The 17,630-nt window shown below is 40.1% G+C and overlaps 1 protein-coding gene across 3 annotated transcripts in view; it reads left to right on the forward strand.

Moving 5' to 3' along the window:
* nup98 (nucleoporin 98 and 96 precursor) overlaps window positions 1-17,630 on the forward strand; it is a 64,193-nt gene that overhangs the window by 8,752 nt on the left and 37,811 nt on the right. For 2 of the 3 annotated variants that reach the window (XM_034177597.1, XM_034177599.1), the window contains exons 2-7: window positions 7,940-8,049; window positions 9,463-9,558; window positions 9,788-9,958; window positions 14,462-14,604; window positions 14,694-14,801; window positions 15,084-15,264. In XM_034177597.1, coding sequence (XP_034033488.1) covers window positions 7,971-8,049; window positions 9,463-9,558; window positions 9,788-9,958; window positions 14,462-14,604; window positions 14,694-14,801; window positions 15,084-15,264 — 778 coding nt within the window. In that variant the 5' untranslated portion in view covers window positions 7,940-7,970. The remainder of the gene's footprint in view (window positions 1-7,939; window positions 8,050-9,462; window positions 9,559-9,787; window positions 9,959-14,461; window positions 14,605-14,693; window positions 14,802-15,083; window positions 15,265-17,630) is intronic. The other variant, XM_034177600.1, reaches the window with a different exon arrangement.

A 17,630-nucleotide genomic window follows, 5' to 3' on the forward strand; every position in this document is an offset into this window, starting at 1 on the left:
GCTAAGATGTTTTTGCTAGCAGATTAGCTTTTCAGATATGTTTTAAAACCATCATCAGACCAATTATCTTCCGATAAATTTAGTTCGGATAACTTTCAGTCTGATATTTTTTTGCTAGTAAAGTGAGCAAAGTTTAACAGTCAAAAACATTTGGATAATTTAAACAAATTTTTGTTTGTTAAATTTTTGCTTGCGTCCGATTTGCTTTGTCCTTTGCACCCCTCGTGCTGTTGTGGCGCTGAGCTGCATCGTCTCGGCGCCACAGGTTGCTTCTACTTGGCGTCATGACGACACGATGCAACTGGGCCTGCTTGGAGTTGCTTCATGTGGCGTCGTGACGATGCAGGAATGTCTGCGCCATGTGCACACAGCAAGGGGGGCAGAGAGGAGGTGATGACGCAGAGGAGGATCTGCAGGCAGTTTGGCTGCAGCCACACTGTGCACTCTGATTTCTCTTCTAGTTTATATTTGTCTTTGTGCTGAGCTGCAGGTGTGCGCTCTGAGCTCTGTTATAGTTTATCTGTCTTATTTTGACCACGAGCTGCATGTGCATGCGAAAGTACTGTCCGTGAGTAAATGTGGAGATGTCTGGAGTTATACTTGATGTGGACATGTCCTGTTTCTGACAGTCAGTCTGTGAGCAGGACTTATGTCCTTTTTTGTCCTTATTTGTTTTTTGTTTTTTTTTATTGTTCACGTGTACATGCGAATGAATCATCCATAAGTGGACTGGAGATGTCAGGACGTTTACTTTATGTGGACATGTCCCAGGGCTAGAAATAGTATGCGCATGTGCTAGTTTGTGCATGTATTATTCGAGCGGTGCACATAAATTTATACTGCACTAGCACTGGTAGAAGTAACTTTATCCAAGTTTTATCAACTATAAGCACCAGTAGAATGAACCAGTAAAGGAATACATAAGGAAAAAAACTATTTCCAGTGTGTTGTCTTCATTTTCCCTGCGTTTTATGACTCTCACACATGGAGCGAGTTGCTGTGCTCTATTTGTTGTTTGCGAGCGCACATGTAAACAAAGAAAATAAAAATAAAAACTTTATGGCTGCGGTTCTCTCTCTGTCTCTGCCCTCAAACTCTGTCATCATTGTGTGATAAACCAGTTACCATTTGTTTTATTATACATCTGTGTAGTTAACAGTGATGCCGGTAACGTTACTCTAATCTGACCACTTTTTTTAGTAACGAGTAATCTAACGCGTTAATCTTTCCAAATCAGTAATCAGATTAAAGTTACTTCTCCATGTCACTGTGCGTTACTATTATTTTTCATTGTGGGTCGATAGCAGCATTAAACTTGGTCTGTGGGCAGGAGGTCGGGGTTCGACTGAACTGCCCACTTTAAGCGAGCTGTGAGCTTTTCATCCACGTTTTTTTGCAGCTGCTCGACTCGTCGTCTCCTCTTAAGGCACGGTGATCAGCACACCTGCACTGAGCTTTACAAAGACATTTTTATACTTTTTTCCTCCTTTATTTAGAGCTGAGCTGAGCCGCTCCGTATCGTCTCGTTAAAAACAGCTGATCCTCCGCGACGCGTCAACAACTAAAACTATTTTCCACTCAAATGCACCTAAACTCTCTTTCTGAGGACCACATGATGTGAAAACACAAAACTTTCTTACCTGTAAATCTGGTCACGTTTTCTGCATAAATAAATGTTATCCATTCTTTGTGCTCAAACGCCAAAGTAGGGGCGAATCCAGATGGAATGGGGGCGTGGGGGAGGGATGTGCCCCCCTCACAACACCCCTAGATTAAAGGTCCAGTTTTGAAGCCTTTTTTTTACTACTAATACTACTTAAAATAATATTAATTTCGACAAGTAAAATATTTAGAGAGAATTTAAATGTTAGAAAAATGCTAGAATGAATTTAATAGTTACATTTATAAACAATGTAGGTTCGAAATTGCAAGTTTTACTGTTACAGTGCTGTTAAATAAAAAAAACAGTTAAATATGAGGTCAAGAAAGAGGTCTTTATTTTACTTTTTATAAAACAAGTATTTATTTTCATTGAAGTCAAGAAAGGGTGACTATAAAGTAAGTTTTGGCAAAACAGGTATCATTGTCATGTTGAGGTGGCAGAGGGTTGTTGTCGGCAGCTGGGAAAAGTAACTAAAAAAGTAACTAGTAATCTAACTTAGTTACTTTTACAATTGAGTAATCAGTAAAGTAACTAAGTTACTTTTTCAAGGAGTAATCAGTAATTGGATTACTTTTTCAAAGTAACTGTGGCAACACTGGTAGTTAATAAATAAAATAATCTTCATGGATGATTTGTTCACGCGCATGTGGGAAAAAAAAAACTGAGGGGCCAGCAGCAGCAGAAAACTCTCCCCAGAGAGGAAGAGTCTGACACATTAGAGGAGGAGTTTTAAGGTTGATATAAGACTGACTTTTGGTTGTGCAAGTAACTTTTTTTGGTGCAAGTAAGTTTAAAAAATGTATTTCGACCCCTGTATCCTCTCTCTGGCAATCAGTCTGTGAGCAGGACTTTTATGGACTTTATTTAAACACAGTTGTGAGAGAATTTAAGAGTGAGGATCTGCAGCAGCATCCAGGATGAGCTTTTTTTTCTGTGCTCTTTTTAAGTGTGTAGTTTTACTGCATTGTCTACACGGTATAAAAACAATCCTGCGTGATTTATACTTTGAGAACAATGGAACACAGCAGGAATCATAGATTGGCGTTGGGTAACGATGTGTTGTGAGGGTGTGGCTTCCAGTCACGTTGAGTACCATTGCTTTGACTTGTGTTGAAACCACTTGCTTTCTGCGTCCTGTGCTCAACGCAGAAAAAATTTAACGTATTTAATTTTTGGCGTCCGAGTCGCTTCATCCTTTGCGTCCGTCATGGTGTTGTGGCATTGAGCTACATCGTCTCAGCATTAGGTTGCATCCATGTGGCGTCGTCATGATGCAGCACGACGCCACTCGAAGTGGGCCTGGTGTGAAAGGGGCTTTACCACTGTCCCCTGTGTTCTTGCTCTGGGGGTTAGTAAGGTTAGATCTTACTTGTGTGAAGCGCCTTGAGGCAACTTTGTTGTGATTTGGTGCTATATAAATGAAATGAATTGAATTGACAATGACCCTAAGCCATGGGTTAAAGTTCTCCGTCACCACGACGGATTTCCGTCATTTGGAAAATTTAACCACATACGCGTGCGCACGTGGTGTCACATGTGTTTTGGGGCTGAAATATGATACTCTCATTGTCAAAGAAACATCCCATTCTGCGCTAATCAAAGCAGCAGCAATGTCTGCGTGGACTGCGGAGGAAGGGACTGTGTGAATTTTCCTTCCTCTCCGCTCTGTTTACTGCTTGCCATGAGCCACTACCTTTCTCCTCCCTGTCTTCGTGAGAACACTGACAGACACTCCCCAAGTAGAGCGGGGTGTGGCTTTGCTTTGAACCAATGAAGCATTGATCCGGCTCACTGCTTCGATGGTTTGTTGTATTATTTCGCTTTATCTTAATTTTCCCCCGCTAAAACCCTAAAGAGCATATGTCTGTGAGTAATATTTACCTTTTTTATGTTAAACCATCCTGTTATGGTCTTCTAAAACAGTTGATGGATATATTTTATAACTTAAAAACGGGACCGATGCTAACACATTAGCATGTCTATGGCGTTTTCAATGATAAGTTAGCATTAAGCTGTTCGCATCTCAGCACAGTTTGTGCATTTGTTTTCTGTATAATAAATAATTAATGGCTTAGCGTTGTCGTAAAAGAGTAAAATGTATTATGAATTGTAATTTTTTTAATTTTTATTTATATATTAATAATAATAATAATAGCAACAACAACAAAAGTAAACTAATATTGCTACAATACACTTTTAGAGAAACAGACAAAAAGAACATGATAAAACACAACAGAAAAGGTAAAACCAGTTAACGACGACCATAAAATAACTGTTTCCTGTGAACGCCTAGTGACTCTTAAACCTCCACTTCATCCCTATTTTATTTAAGTTTAATGACAATTTGTTTTGGTCAAACCACATCTAAGCTGTGTACACAAGAAAAAAATAAAATACAGTAAACTGCACATTTGTGTCTTTTTCATGAAAATAACTTATTAAAGATCACATATTACATTTTAGTCAGGCCTTTAAAATACTTTTGTGGACTCTTGCTGTAATATGTTGTCAGTGGTTGACATAGTTGCTGTAGGCATCTAAAAATGCTCATAATCAGGTTAAGCCTGATGGAAATCTTTTTGTGATGTGTCGGTGATGTATTTATGTGCAAAATAAAACAAAACGCTACTCCAGGTATGTTTTTGATGAGAATAGAACATCATAACTTTATTACAAGCTCAAACATTGATGTTGCGTGATAAAGGCCTTTTAATAACTCACTTCAAGAAATAATGGCACAACTCACATGTAAGTAAAAAAAAAAACAACAAACAACAACAAAAAATGATTAATCAATTACTAAAATAATCGTTAGTTGCAGCCCTAGTTTGTTTTAGGAGTGAGAGCATTTTACCTATTAAATGTGAATAAGCCAGTTTTGAGTTTCTCAGGGTGCATGCGTTTTCAAAACTGGTGACAGTGTTACTTTGTGCACAGCAGAACAACGTTGTCAATTGCTTTAGGCCCTAATTTTGTATTTTATTGAACGTACAGCCAGCAACACAGCGCCCATTTGGTGCATTCACCGGATTAGAACTGATCAAAATACTACAGAAGACAAAGAATTTTACTTGACAGTTTGAAGTGAGTTTTCTTTGTTTCAAAGGGCTTCATACCCATTAAAATTCACCAAAATGTACAAAATTTGACTTGCTGTTTTTAAAAAATTTCTGTGGGAGATCCCCAGACCCCTATAGTTTGAAGTGAGTTTTCTTTGTTTCAGAGGGCTTCATACCCATTAAAATTCACCAAAATATACAAAATTTGACTTGCTCTTTTAAAAAAATTTGTGTGGTAGATCCCCCAAACCCCCATAGTTTGAAGTGAGTTTTCTTTGTTTCAGAGGGCTTCATACCCATTAAAATTCACCAAAATATACAAAATTTGACTTGCTCTTTTAAAAAATTTCTGGGGGAGATCCCCCAGACCCCTCATAATCAATACTGTGTTTTTACTTCACAGATTGAAGTGAGTTTTATTTGTTTCAGAGGGCTTCATACCTGTTGAAATTCACCAGAATACACAAAATTTGACTTGGTCTTTAAAAAATGTTCTGGGGGGCACCCCCAGAATCAAGACTACACCCCACCCCCAACACCCTTTTATGTACCTTTATGTTCAAGTTTTGCATTCGTTTTATGCTTTATCTGTCTCTCCTTAGAGGCTATTTAGAATAGATTTGTATACTGTATAATGTGTTTATTGTATTTATTGAGGAAAAAAGAGTGTGTGCCCCCACTACACCACATTTTAGGGAATTGCTGGCATTGATTTTTGCCAGGAAAAATGTCAGATGAAAATTTATTGCTTTAACCCATGCCCTAAGCACACAGCCAACATATCAAAAACTGTCCAAAGATAGGTGCACCACTTGGAGGGAGGGAGAGAGAGAGAGATATCCTTTACTTCTTCCAGAATTATTTTTTCTTTTTATTATTGTTGTTTATGCACCAGTGGCACCAGATCAAATTACTTGTATGTGAGAACTTACTTGGCAATAAATTTGACTTTGATTTGACAATCAAATCGGTCCAGATTTAGCTCTTGTTCAAACAAGACAATTAGGGGTTATATTGCTGTTTTTTGTTTTTTTGTTTTGTTTTTTAATAAGTATGCAATTCCACTCAAAAGGTCATGGGTGGTGGCCAAGTGGTTAATGCGCTTGGTGTCAGTTCAGAAGATTCCGGGTTCAAATCCCACCCCTGCCACATTTCTGCATGTAATATGTAGTTGCATTAGGAAGGGCATCTGGTGTAAAACTTGTGCCAATTCAACATGCAGATCCACCTTGGATTTGTTGTGGCGACCCCGAGTGCAAACAAGGGAGCAACCGAAAGGACATAACACTCAAAAATGTAAAAAAAAATAAAATAAAAAAAAAACAGCTAAACTGTCAGCATGACAGAAAAACTCTGCCTGTCTTACTGGATTCTAAAGCTACAGTGTGTCATTTTTAAAGAAGAGAGCAAATGTTGTGTCCATCAAACAATGTGTTTTTAAACTTTTCAGTGTTATTTATTTTCTTAACATAGACATAAAAATACATAAAAGAACTTTGATATTACAACATAAGTGTAATTTTTTTGTCTATTATTCTTGCTTTCAATGCATCTAAAACCATTGAAATTTGAATTTTACCACCCACACAGGAGAGAAGCAATTTATGAAAAAGTGTAATTTCAGGACTTCCACAGTAGCATACCCCTGGACGCCCCTAGGTCACACGCGCCATTGGTGCGTGTATCGCGTGCCTGTGGCAAGCTTCACACGGCGCTCCCTTGTCCAGTCAACCAGCTTTTCTTATAGGACAAGTAAACTGCCAGGGTTACTTGTCCTATGGACAAGTACACTAAAAAGCTTAATGTCAGTGCCTGTTTTTGAATGGAATTACTGAAATAAATCAACTTTTTCATGATATTCTAATTATATGACCAGCACCTGTATTTATTTATTTTTTTCACATTAAGAGTGTTGGAGCTTTCCGAACCATAAGCCCAGGCAGTGTGTGGAATCTTATGTCTGTGGACAGGACATTCTTTATGTTTTCCTTTAATGCCCATTTTATTTTACTTGGATATTTCATTTGCACATGTTATTACTGTGATTTATTCAGTGTTTAGTGTGTATTATACATTCTATTCAAAGAGAGTTCAGCTCAAACCAAAGTCATATTCCTTGTTTTATGTGGATACTTAGCGAATAAAGCTATTCTGCATGTGAAGGTGAACACAGCCTGTGAAAAAACGGCTGTGGAGTGCAGCGTTTCCCGAAAAGCTGCACTGATAAATCGGCTGTGCCTCCTGTTGATTAAAAACTCTTATTAAATCCTAATAAAAGCATTTTTTAAAATAGGAATCATGATTCACTTAAGGTGTGCGTCCTTTCACTTCATCTGTGGAGGTGGAGAGCAGCCAGTGGACCAAACTGTTTTTTTTTTTTAAAATATACAAAAACACTGATTAACTTTAAATGCGCAATAAGTCCGCTTCAGATGACCCTTTTTCTCTAACGCCGCGTTCACACTGCACGCGATGTGACGCCACAAATTCGCTTCCTTCGCCTGGCCATGGACACACCACCATCACCCGGTGTGTCGCTCTGCTTGGGCGGAAACTTTCACTGCGAAAATTCGCTTGCATCATCAAATAGGAGGAGCTTTCATTCCGCTCGCCGTCGAGTCAACATGGCAGACCTTGATCACATGGAGCGAGTTGCGTGCTGTATTTATTGTGGAAAGCCGACAAGCGTCACCAGCGGCACCGTTGCTGAGTTCACAACATCCTCATGAGATGTTCCCAATTCGGGGAGTTTCATCATTTGCTGCAGGAGCTGCGTCTGGATGACGGCTGCTTTCAGTGGTACTTCTGCCTCTCCAGGACCCAGTTTGAGGATCTCCTGTCCCATTCGTGGGCGTACATACGAACAAAGAAAAAAAAAACTGGCTGCCGCTGCAGTTCCTCGCTCTCTCTCTCCCCTCAAACTCTGTCATCTTGTTATAAACCAGTCACCATTCATTTTATTATACATCTGTGCAGTTAATAAAATGATCTTCACGGACGTTTCGTTCACGCGCGCACGTGAAATATACAGGCCTGGCGTAGGTACCCAAACGTTTTTCTGTAATCGAATTGTTCGAGTTACGCAATTAATTGTTTCAGTCCTAACAAAGACATTAATAAAACCAGCTGCTTGTCTCCATTGTTTGTAGCTAATATGATGTAGCATCACACTTTGCTGAAAAAAATTCAGCAGTTGATAAAAGTGTTTGTCTTTCAGCGGACTTATGCAGTCCTCCTAACGGGTCAACATGTTCAACAAGTCGTTTGGCACACCCTTTGGAGGAGGCACTGGAGGGTTTGGAACATCGTCCACTTTTGGACAACAAAGTGAGTTCCCTTGTTTATATGATGATGGATACCCAAATAAAGCACTCAGTGATTTATTCTAATATCAGGACATATAATGTTAATGATCTCAAAGTATCAGCTGTCTCATTACGGTGACTATTTGTCCTTACACCCCATTAAAGTATTGGACCTACCACACTCCCGCATTTCATTTATCTGGTATGGATTTGACACTTGGTCCACGCTGTCATGAAGAAATGTACAGAGTGTTTTTTGGATTGGAGGAGTGGCAGAAACGGTTGGCACTGCTTGTTGGATGAGTCACTTTCTGGTGAAGGTTTGTGGTTCAGCTTGACAGTTTTCTGTACTACGATGAAGACTGGTGGTTTCTGTTGCTGCAGGCAGTGAAGTGTAATGTGTAAAGCTGCTGCTGGCGGTAATTTTTCTGAACCTGCTTCACTATAAAAGTATTTTAATGTCAACCTGGAGCAGCTTCACAGTCCAGACTTATTTTGAAAGTCAGTATCAGAGAAGCAAGCTGATGTTTTTTTCTTAAAAAAAAAAAAAAAAAAAAAAAAAAAAGTAATCATTAATTTACTTTAAGATGTATCAAAACTGTTGAGAGGCAAGAAATGAAACTGCGCGGTGATTCACTGCTGTCTGTGCCGTACGCAGTTTGTATGCTTTTCACTCCTCATATGACAGTGGCTGCGCAAAGCACCGAAATTAACCGTTAGTGTTTAAAACGGACAAAAAAAAATAACAAATAGATTCACGATCAGAACCAACAGCGACACCTCACGACTTGAAGAAATAAAAGGGAAAACTTTACCATATTATTGAAGGTACATTTCTGTCTAGGCCAAGACCAGACCACGGACCCTGAACCTTTAGAGTTGATCCACCATCATCAGAAAAGTTTGCTCGTGGTCTGGTGTCATGTGAAATACATGTATTGCTAAAGTTCATTCATTCATTCATCTTCTACCGCTTAGTCCAATTAAGGGTCGCGGGGGGCTGGAGCCTATCCCAGCAGTCATAGAGCGTGAGGCGGGGTACACCCAGGACAGGACGCCAGTCTGTCGCAGGGCCACAAATAGACAAACAAACACAGACACACCCACACACACACCTACAGACAATTTTAAAGAGTCCAATCCACCTAACCCGCATGTCTTTGGATGTGGGAGGAAACCGGAGCACCCGGAGGAAACCCACGCAAACACGGGGAGAACATGCAAACTCCACAGAAATGTCGCCTTTTTAATTTGACCCACTTCATCATTTCTGCATTTTTTATTTTTTTAATTGTTGTTTGGGGTGTGTTCCTGTTGCTCTGAAGCTTTTAGGTCCTTTGTGCAAGTTTAACAGTGATTACATTTGTACTTGATTTCTTTTTTTGTTATTTGGGACATTGCAGCCAATTTGTCTTGATGTAAACTGTCTCTGCAGACACTGGCTTTGGAACAACAGGGGGATTTGGGACCTCGGCATTTGGCACGACCACCACCACTGGAGGCCTCTTTGGTTCCACTCAGAATAAACCTGGTTCGTTGGCTCTTGTTTCATCCTTTCACTGCTGCTCATCATGTGTGCAGATTATTCAAACATTAGCCTCAAACAGGCTCCAGAACAGACTGAGAGGATTCAGAGTTTCACTCCTGGTTTGACAGAAAGGGGGCACAGTCTGTATGATGATGCGTAAATGTCATCATTATAACATGTGCACTGTTTGAGAAATGATGTAGTTCTGATTTGTTTTCTGTTGTCGTGTCAGGGGGACTGTTTGGATCGCCTGCCACGTCCTCCACCAGCACTGGGTTTGGGTTCGGTGCCACCAGCGGCACTTCGACCAGCTTGTTTGGTGGCACGTCTACAGGAACCAGCGGCGGTCTGTTCTCCCAGCCCAACAATGCTTTCAGCACCAACAAACCCACCACATTTGGCAGTAAGTGTTTATCATATTCACAGGCCTGTGTTTAGGTTTCATATATATATATAAGTATTCGGCCCCTTGGTATTTCACGCATTTTAATTTATGGCATTTTAAATACAGAAAGTAAATCAGGCTTCTCAATATAAACATTTCTAAAATTATCTTCCTTAGGCTCAAACTGAAAGTAAATTTCTACAACTTGATATAAATTAATTAAAAATATAAAAGCCAAGATGATGGGTTGCATAAGTAATCAGCCCCTTTGGTGTAATACCTGTAAATAATCAGTTTAATTGCCAGTTTTCTTCATACAAGTCAGGGGATGGATACATGAACATTTCCAAGTCACTGAATATGTCTTGAACTTTATTTACACCAGTTATGTAGAAATACAGACAGTATGCACTCTATGGTAAATCTGTGTGGAGTAGACAGTTCTCAAAAACTGAGTGACTGTGCAAGAAGGAGAAGAGTGAAGAAAGCCACCAAGACACCCAGACAACCCAGAAGAAGTTACAGGCTTCTGTGGCTGTGAAAGTTCACCTACAATTTGCCAGAAGGTACATCTGAGATGCAAGCCTAGATTTGATGTTTTAGTGAAAGAAGATGGTTGAGACTTTGAGGATGCTTCTTTTACACCCGATCATGTGTTCTCAGTTCTCAAATGCTTATTGAGTGTTGTTAGAAGGAAAGGTGATGTAACACAGTGGTAAACATACCACTGTCCCAGCTTTTTTTGAAACGTGTTGCAGGCATCCATTTCAAAATGAGCAAATATTTGCACAAAACAGTAAAGTTTATCAGTGTGAACATTAAATATCTTGTCTTTCTGGTGTATTAAATTGAATATAGGTTGAAGAGGATTTGCAAATCATTGTATTCTGTTTTATTTACATTTTCCACAACGTCCCAACTTCATTGCAATTGGGGTCGTATCTTTGTCCACCTGTGATGTGCCCTCTGGCTGAAAATGTGCAAGGGTTATTCTGCTTTACAAAGGGGGTGACCATAGTGATTTAAACAACTACAGACCAATATCAATTATTCACAGCATTGTTAAAGTTTTTGACAAAATCAGTTTTAATCAACTATTAACAAAAGCTTGGGACTCCAGCAAGGGCAGTTGCATTCCTCTCCTCCTTTTTCTGTTCTCTATCTCTGCTCCGACCTTCAAAGTCTCAGCTTCACCAGACTGAATTCTTCAAACTAAAATTTGGATTAACTATGGAATTGATCAGCTGGTCTCTCAACGCTATTGACACCTTTTTTTCTTTTTTTTTTTCTCTCTCCCCCCGACAAGAAAATCAGGGTTGGGGGACCCTGCGTGCCATGATGGAACCTACCCAGTGGGCTATACTCTCGACGCCTGAGAGAGCCAGAGTGTGGCGTGCTTGGCTCCACTTTCTGTGGAAGATGTTGAGGATTTATTTTTATTCTCTTTGTGGTGGGAGGTTTGGCGCTGATTGGTTTGTGCGCTGACCTGACCCACAGGAATATTGGCAAGATGGCTGCTTCCAGAATCTCGTTCCCTCATAAGTCCGTCATGATTACTGAGTTGGGCAATGCTGTGTAATCTCAGACTGCGTGAACTCTTGAACTCAAACGCAAAATGAAGACTATCTCGGAGCATATGGCTGCATTGCAAAGGAATGTGCTGCTGAGGACCGGAGAATATTCTTCGTAAATTTGGACTCTAGATGGTCAAAGGTGCAGTAAATGGAATTCTGTATCTTTCCGCCTAACATCAACATGGCAGCCTTATCAGCTCCTGAAAGCCAAATACCCTGCTCTTTCCTCAGAAGGATCTACAGCCTTGGTGAAGGAATTCAGCTCCCCCTTCTCATGCCCCCCCCCCAGCCTGCTGTTGCCTAGCAACATCTGACTTTATACACACACACACTCTGACAGAAACTTAACTCATCTGCACACGACACGTCTCCCTCCTTCCATCCCTATTGCCCCCCCCCACCCTGGCTTCATCACAGCCACCTCAAAGGCAGTGCTGTTTTTACTGCTGCAGCTTTCAATCCCCCAAGCTGGGCGGCGCGGGCCCCTCCTGCTGCGGCCTTCACCCACTTTACCTCAATTCGGATGATGGACTGCTTCAAGTTTAGTGCACATAAACAATGTCAAATGTATATGTGTTGTCTTTAATTCTGATGTGTGCCATTATTACGGTAAACAAGTAATAATTGTGGATTAATTGCTGTATCTTGTCTGAGGTAATTGGAGTGTAAACGTGATTTTGTTGTTGTTGCACTCGTGTAATGACAATGACAATAAATCTCATTTCATCTATTAGATTATTTAGCTGACAATGGTCTTTTATCTCCATTTCAATCTGGATTTAGACAATATTTGTCAACGTCTGTTTTATTGAAGTTCACTAATGATGATTTTACTGGTTTTGATAATAATTTACCTACTGGTGCCTTATTTATTGACCTTATCAAGGCATTTGACATGGTTGATCACTATCAACCATGGATGGCAGCATGTTGGACAAATTACATTCGATTGGTCTTGATAGTTCTTCTCTGGTTCAACTCTTATCTCCGTCACCGTCAACAGTGTGGTTTTTTTCAAAAATTGTCACTGTGAATTTCAAACTATTGATAAAGGTGTGCCTCAGGGTTCTTCACTTTGGCCCTCTTTTATTTGCAATTTTTCCTCTCACCTGCAAGACTTTCAACTCTATGCGGATGACACTATTATTTATTGCTCTAAACCTAATATTACTGATATTCAGCGCTTGCTTCAACATGATTTTAACTCAGTTCAATTATGGCTTCAACCAAACAAATTGCCTCTTAACCATAAAAAAGTCTTGCTCAGTGTTATTCAAGAAAAGCTCTATATCAGTAGGTGAGCTCATTCTTACTACTTTGGATGATACCCTAATTGTTCCTGTTGAGCAGTTTAAATATTTAGGTCTTTCACTTGATCCTTCTTTCTTTTACGAACCATATTCTCTTACAAATAAAATTATATATCAATTGGATATGTTTGTGTATGCTCCTTTATCAGTCAGTTGTCTTAATTTTTCTGTAAGAAAGAGGATTGTCATACAGTTATTACTTCCCATTCTTGATTATAGTGATATAGTTTATCAAAATACTTAATCTTCTCATCTTAAACCACTTAATGTAGTTTACAACAGTTTGTGTAGGTTTATTCTCCGTTGCCCCTTTATGACTCACCATTGTGACCTTTATAACCAGTTGTCCTGGCTCCCTCCAGATGACAATTTCACTGGTAGATATTTATTTTTAAATGCATTAATTGTAGTTATCCAGAATATTTAAAACAATATTTGACTCCTTTTGGTTCTTCTTATAGTCTGAGACATGCATCTCAATTGTTTTGTTGTCCCACAAATTAATAAGGAAACTGGAAAATTTTCGTTTAGACATAAAGCACAATATGATTGGAACAGCCTTCCTTTCTCTATCTGCTTCTACAACCCCTTGGACAACACCTTAAAAACATATGTAACTGTTTTTGATTCCGCTTGTCCATAACAATTCATTTTATTCATTTTGTATGGTAGTACTAATGGGAGAGTGTTGGAGAGCTTTGTGTGTGTGTGGTGTGATTGGGTGTGTGCGTGTAGACGTTTGTGTGTATTTAATTATTTTTGTAGCTGTTTTGTTGCCTCTGTTTGTATATTTTATGTATGTGCTGTTGCATGTCTTGCCCATTGGATGTTTTTGTTCTTATTGAGGATCCCCTTGAAAACGAGATTATAAATCTCAAGGGGTTTATCCTTTCAAGTTAAATACATTTTTATATATAAATATAAATAAATAAGGTGTGTATGTGTGTAGTCTAAGCATCATTTAAAAAGTCAACTTTTGATGTGAAAAATATTACAACACCACTGTCAAGTTTTTCACACCACATACGAGTAATAAGTTTCCCATCAGATGATTCTTAAATGTCAACATGGGTCAGTTAACACTGTACTGACGTGGGTAAGCAAAGATGGTGCTCAAACAACAAAATTCAGAGCAGAGAACATCCAGCTGTGCAGTAGGAATATGGACTATATGCCAAACAGGATCAGGAAGCCAGACTGAGCGTGTAACTCCTCAAGGCAGAGAGGGGACGACTTTCCAAAATTACTGTCTGAGAAAGACTCTCTGGACCCTGAAATTCACCATGGTGACACTGCTGGGTGAAATGGTTCAGTAGCAAGTTTTAAAAATATCAAAACGACAGTAATAAAACATAGTCCTCAGGACCGATACAGGACGACGATTTCTTTTCTTCTTCTTTAATTCTTCTTTTTCTTTCTTCTTTAATTTTTTTATATAGTGCCAAATCACAACAAACAGTTGCCCCAAGGCGCTTTATATTGTAAGGCAAGGCCATACAATAATTATGTAAAACCCCAACGGTCAAAACGACCCCCTGTGAGCAAGCACTTGGCTACAGTGCTTTTTAATCTTTAACTTTTGCTGTCTTTGCCTTTTGATTCACTGATATGATGAAACGTGTACTTTGTTTTTTCAGGCTTTGGAACGAGCACCAGCGGCGGGGGATTGTTTGGGACGGCCAACACTGCCTCCAATCCATTCGGGGGGGCTTCAAACTCCCTGTTTGGGGGTTCTGGGTTCTCCACTGCTCAGCAGCCAGGAACAACAATCAAATTCAATGTGAGTAAAGTTCAAAGCACACGGCACACCACATCAGGTTCGTTTGTGGTCAGACACAAAACCCCAACTCACAGGATGTTTGTACGCAGCCGCCATCAGGAACTGACACGATGGTGAAAGGAGGCTCCACCACGAGCATCAACACCAAGCATCAGTGCATCACAGCCATGAAGGAGTACGAGAACAAATCTCTGGAGGTGAGACTGAGGCACCAGCTGGACCAGTCAGAGCTCCAAATGTCATTACGTCCTTCATGATGTGGTTCTTGTTGAAATGGGGTGGTTTAGGGCAGGACATAGTCCGAAGTCTAAAACAGTGGAATCTCAAGTAAAGTCAGAAAGTCTGTTTAAGACGCCCTGTAATGGCGGTGCTTCACAGCAAACATGCTGATGGCTTAATGGTTTGATTTTACACCTGCAACAACATGATGTGGTGTTCCCATTCATCTTTCAGTTTTTCTTGTGGTTTCTCTCTTGTAGGAGCTGAGGCTGGAAGATTACCAGGCAGGACGGAAAGGCCCGTCCAACCTCATGGCTGCTGGGACCGGCGGTCTGTTTGGTTCTACGGCCGCCACGTCCAGCGCAACCACCGGACTGTTTGGCTCATCGGCCGCAAATACCAGCTTCTCCTTCGGCCAGAATAAGAATACCTTCGGAGCAAGTAAGTTGTAGAAATGCCACAAGCTTGGTGCACTTATCTTTGGGCAGTTTGGTCCATTCCTCCTTGCAGCACCTCTCAAGCTCCATCAGGTTGGATGGGGAGTGTTGATGAACAGACATTTTTAGATCTCTCTAAAGCTGTTCAAGCAGATTCAGGTATGGGCTCTGGCTGGGTCACTCAAGGATGTTCACAGAGTTGTCTAGAAGCCACTCTTTTGATACCTTGGCTGTGTGCTTAGGGTCATTGTTAGGGATGCACTGATCCTGATACCAGATTGCGTATTGACCCAGTCCCGTATTCATTTACGTGTACTTCTAATCATGAAACTTCTCCGATACTATGTGACCTGATACCCCTTCACCTCTCAATGGGGGATTTTCACGCACACGTAATTTCCAGACTATAAGCCACTACTTTTTTCATACGACTTGAACACTGCAGCTTAAACAATAATGCAGCTAATTTATGGATTTTTACGTCCATCAATGCTGTCCATTGATTGGCTGAAAGCGGAGTAAATTCACACTGAGTAAATAATAGTCTGACCTGTTCATTTTAGTGGGATTCATCAATACACGATCCTGAAGAAAAATAATCCACATAAAGCCTCCTGAGTTTGGAAAACAACATCTGAAAATACTTTATTCCTTGTCGTGGCTGAAAAAAAAGTTTCTCTGTAACTTTGACACTTTGCGCCACAGTTCCTCCGTCAGAACTCAGATCACGGTTTCAGCAGCGGAGGTTGTCTTTCGGGTTTGGCTTGGTCCGCTACAGGTGTAATCCATTTGTTGGATGTCTGTGGTGCTGCGTTCAGTCCCTCCGCTCCTCCTCCGTGGGCCGTAATTTATGCCACAAGTTGGAACGAAGTTGAAGTTAACGGCTCATTTACCACAGGCAATGGGCTGTTCTGTCTGAACGTGATGAAATTATCCCATGATCCACAAAGAAAAAATAAAATAATGTAATGTTAAAATTACTTTGTTTTGCCTCCATGTGGTACACAGATGCCGCGAGACAGTGTGTGCACGCTGTTCTCATCAATGTTTACATGTTCCACCTTTGGGGGGAAAAACACACTTAATGGTTTCTATATGTTACCTGTACGTATTTAATTAAAAGTTTAAACAAATAGTGTGGAGTGACACTGTTTAGCTCAGTGTTACACATTGTAGATAAAAACAAACAATGTAGAGAAGCTTTTGGTCATCAAAAAGATTCTGTCCCTCACTTTTTCAATAAGGCTTTTAGTCCTCACAGATGTAAGGTGAAGTTATAGACAGTTTCAGTTCTGTTCCTGGTATTGTATATTTTGTAGTGCTGAAGTCCACAGGTTCGTCAAGAAACACACAATTAATGTTAAAGGACAGTTTGTTGGAGCCAAAAAGTTAAGTTACATGATTTAAGTTAATTTTTTGTAAATAAAAACAAATCTAATGATATTGGTAGCAGTTAGTCAAAACGTAAGGAACAGCTGATGAATAAAACATGTTTTCAAAGTCATCATAAAACTGTAATAGTATCATTAAGTATTTTTATCAGTACTCGATATCGACGAGTACCCAAATGTATGTACTCAGTCTGGAAAAAAGTGGTATTGGTGCATCCCTAGTCATTGTCCTGCTGAAAGATGAACAGTTGCCCCAGTCTGAGGTCAAGAGTGCTCTGGAGCAGGTTTTCATCCAGGATGACTCTGTACATTGCTGCATTCATCTTTCCCTCAATCCTGACTAGTCTCCTAGTTCCTGCTGCTGAAAAACATCCCCACAGCATGATGCTGCCACCACCATGCTTCACTGTAGGGTAGGTGCCTTTTGGCAAACTCCAGGCCAGTGATGTGCGGTGAGGTTGATGGCTGGTAAGGCACTGACTTCATCACAATTAGATTTACAAAATGTGAATCCCACAGAGCAGCTTATTCACCGTTTGATTGGCAACAGTTAAGGGGTTATGTCAGCATTCTTCACACATACAAACTGTAGCACACAAAAAAGCACATTTAATAATAATTAAAAAAAAACATTATTATGGTCTTACATTTACATTTTATTTAAGTCCATGTGCCGCTCCTTCTGAACAAAAGCATCAGTGACTTGTTTGTAGAAGTCTTCCTTATCTTCCTTCAGTTTCAGAAGTCTCTATGTGTCAATGGAGATCACTGCCAGGGAAGAAAGTCGTCCGTCAGTAAAGTTCCAACTCTGTTTTCAGCTTTTTCTGCCTTTGAATGTGAGTGGTTGACTGATCATTTGTGATGACACTTCTTTGGAAACTCTACAGGTCACAATATCCCATCTGAGTCCAGACATTGTCACAATTTGAGAAAATAAGGCAGGAAAAGCAGAAAAGGAATTTTCTTGCTGGACATCCAC

Source organism: Thalassophryne amazonica, chromosome 9 (assembly GCF_902500255.1).
Source record: "Thalassophryne amazonica chromosome 9, fThaAma1.1, whole genome shotgun sequence".
NCBI classification, from domain to species: Eukaryota; Metazoa; Chordata; class Actinopteri; order Batrachoidiformes; family Batrachoididae; genus Thalassophryne; species Thalassophryne amazonica.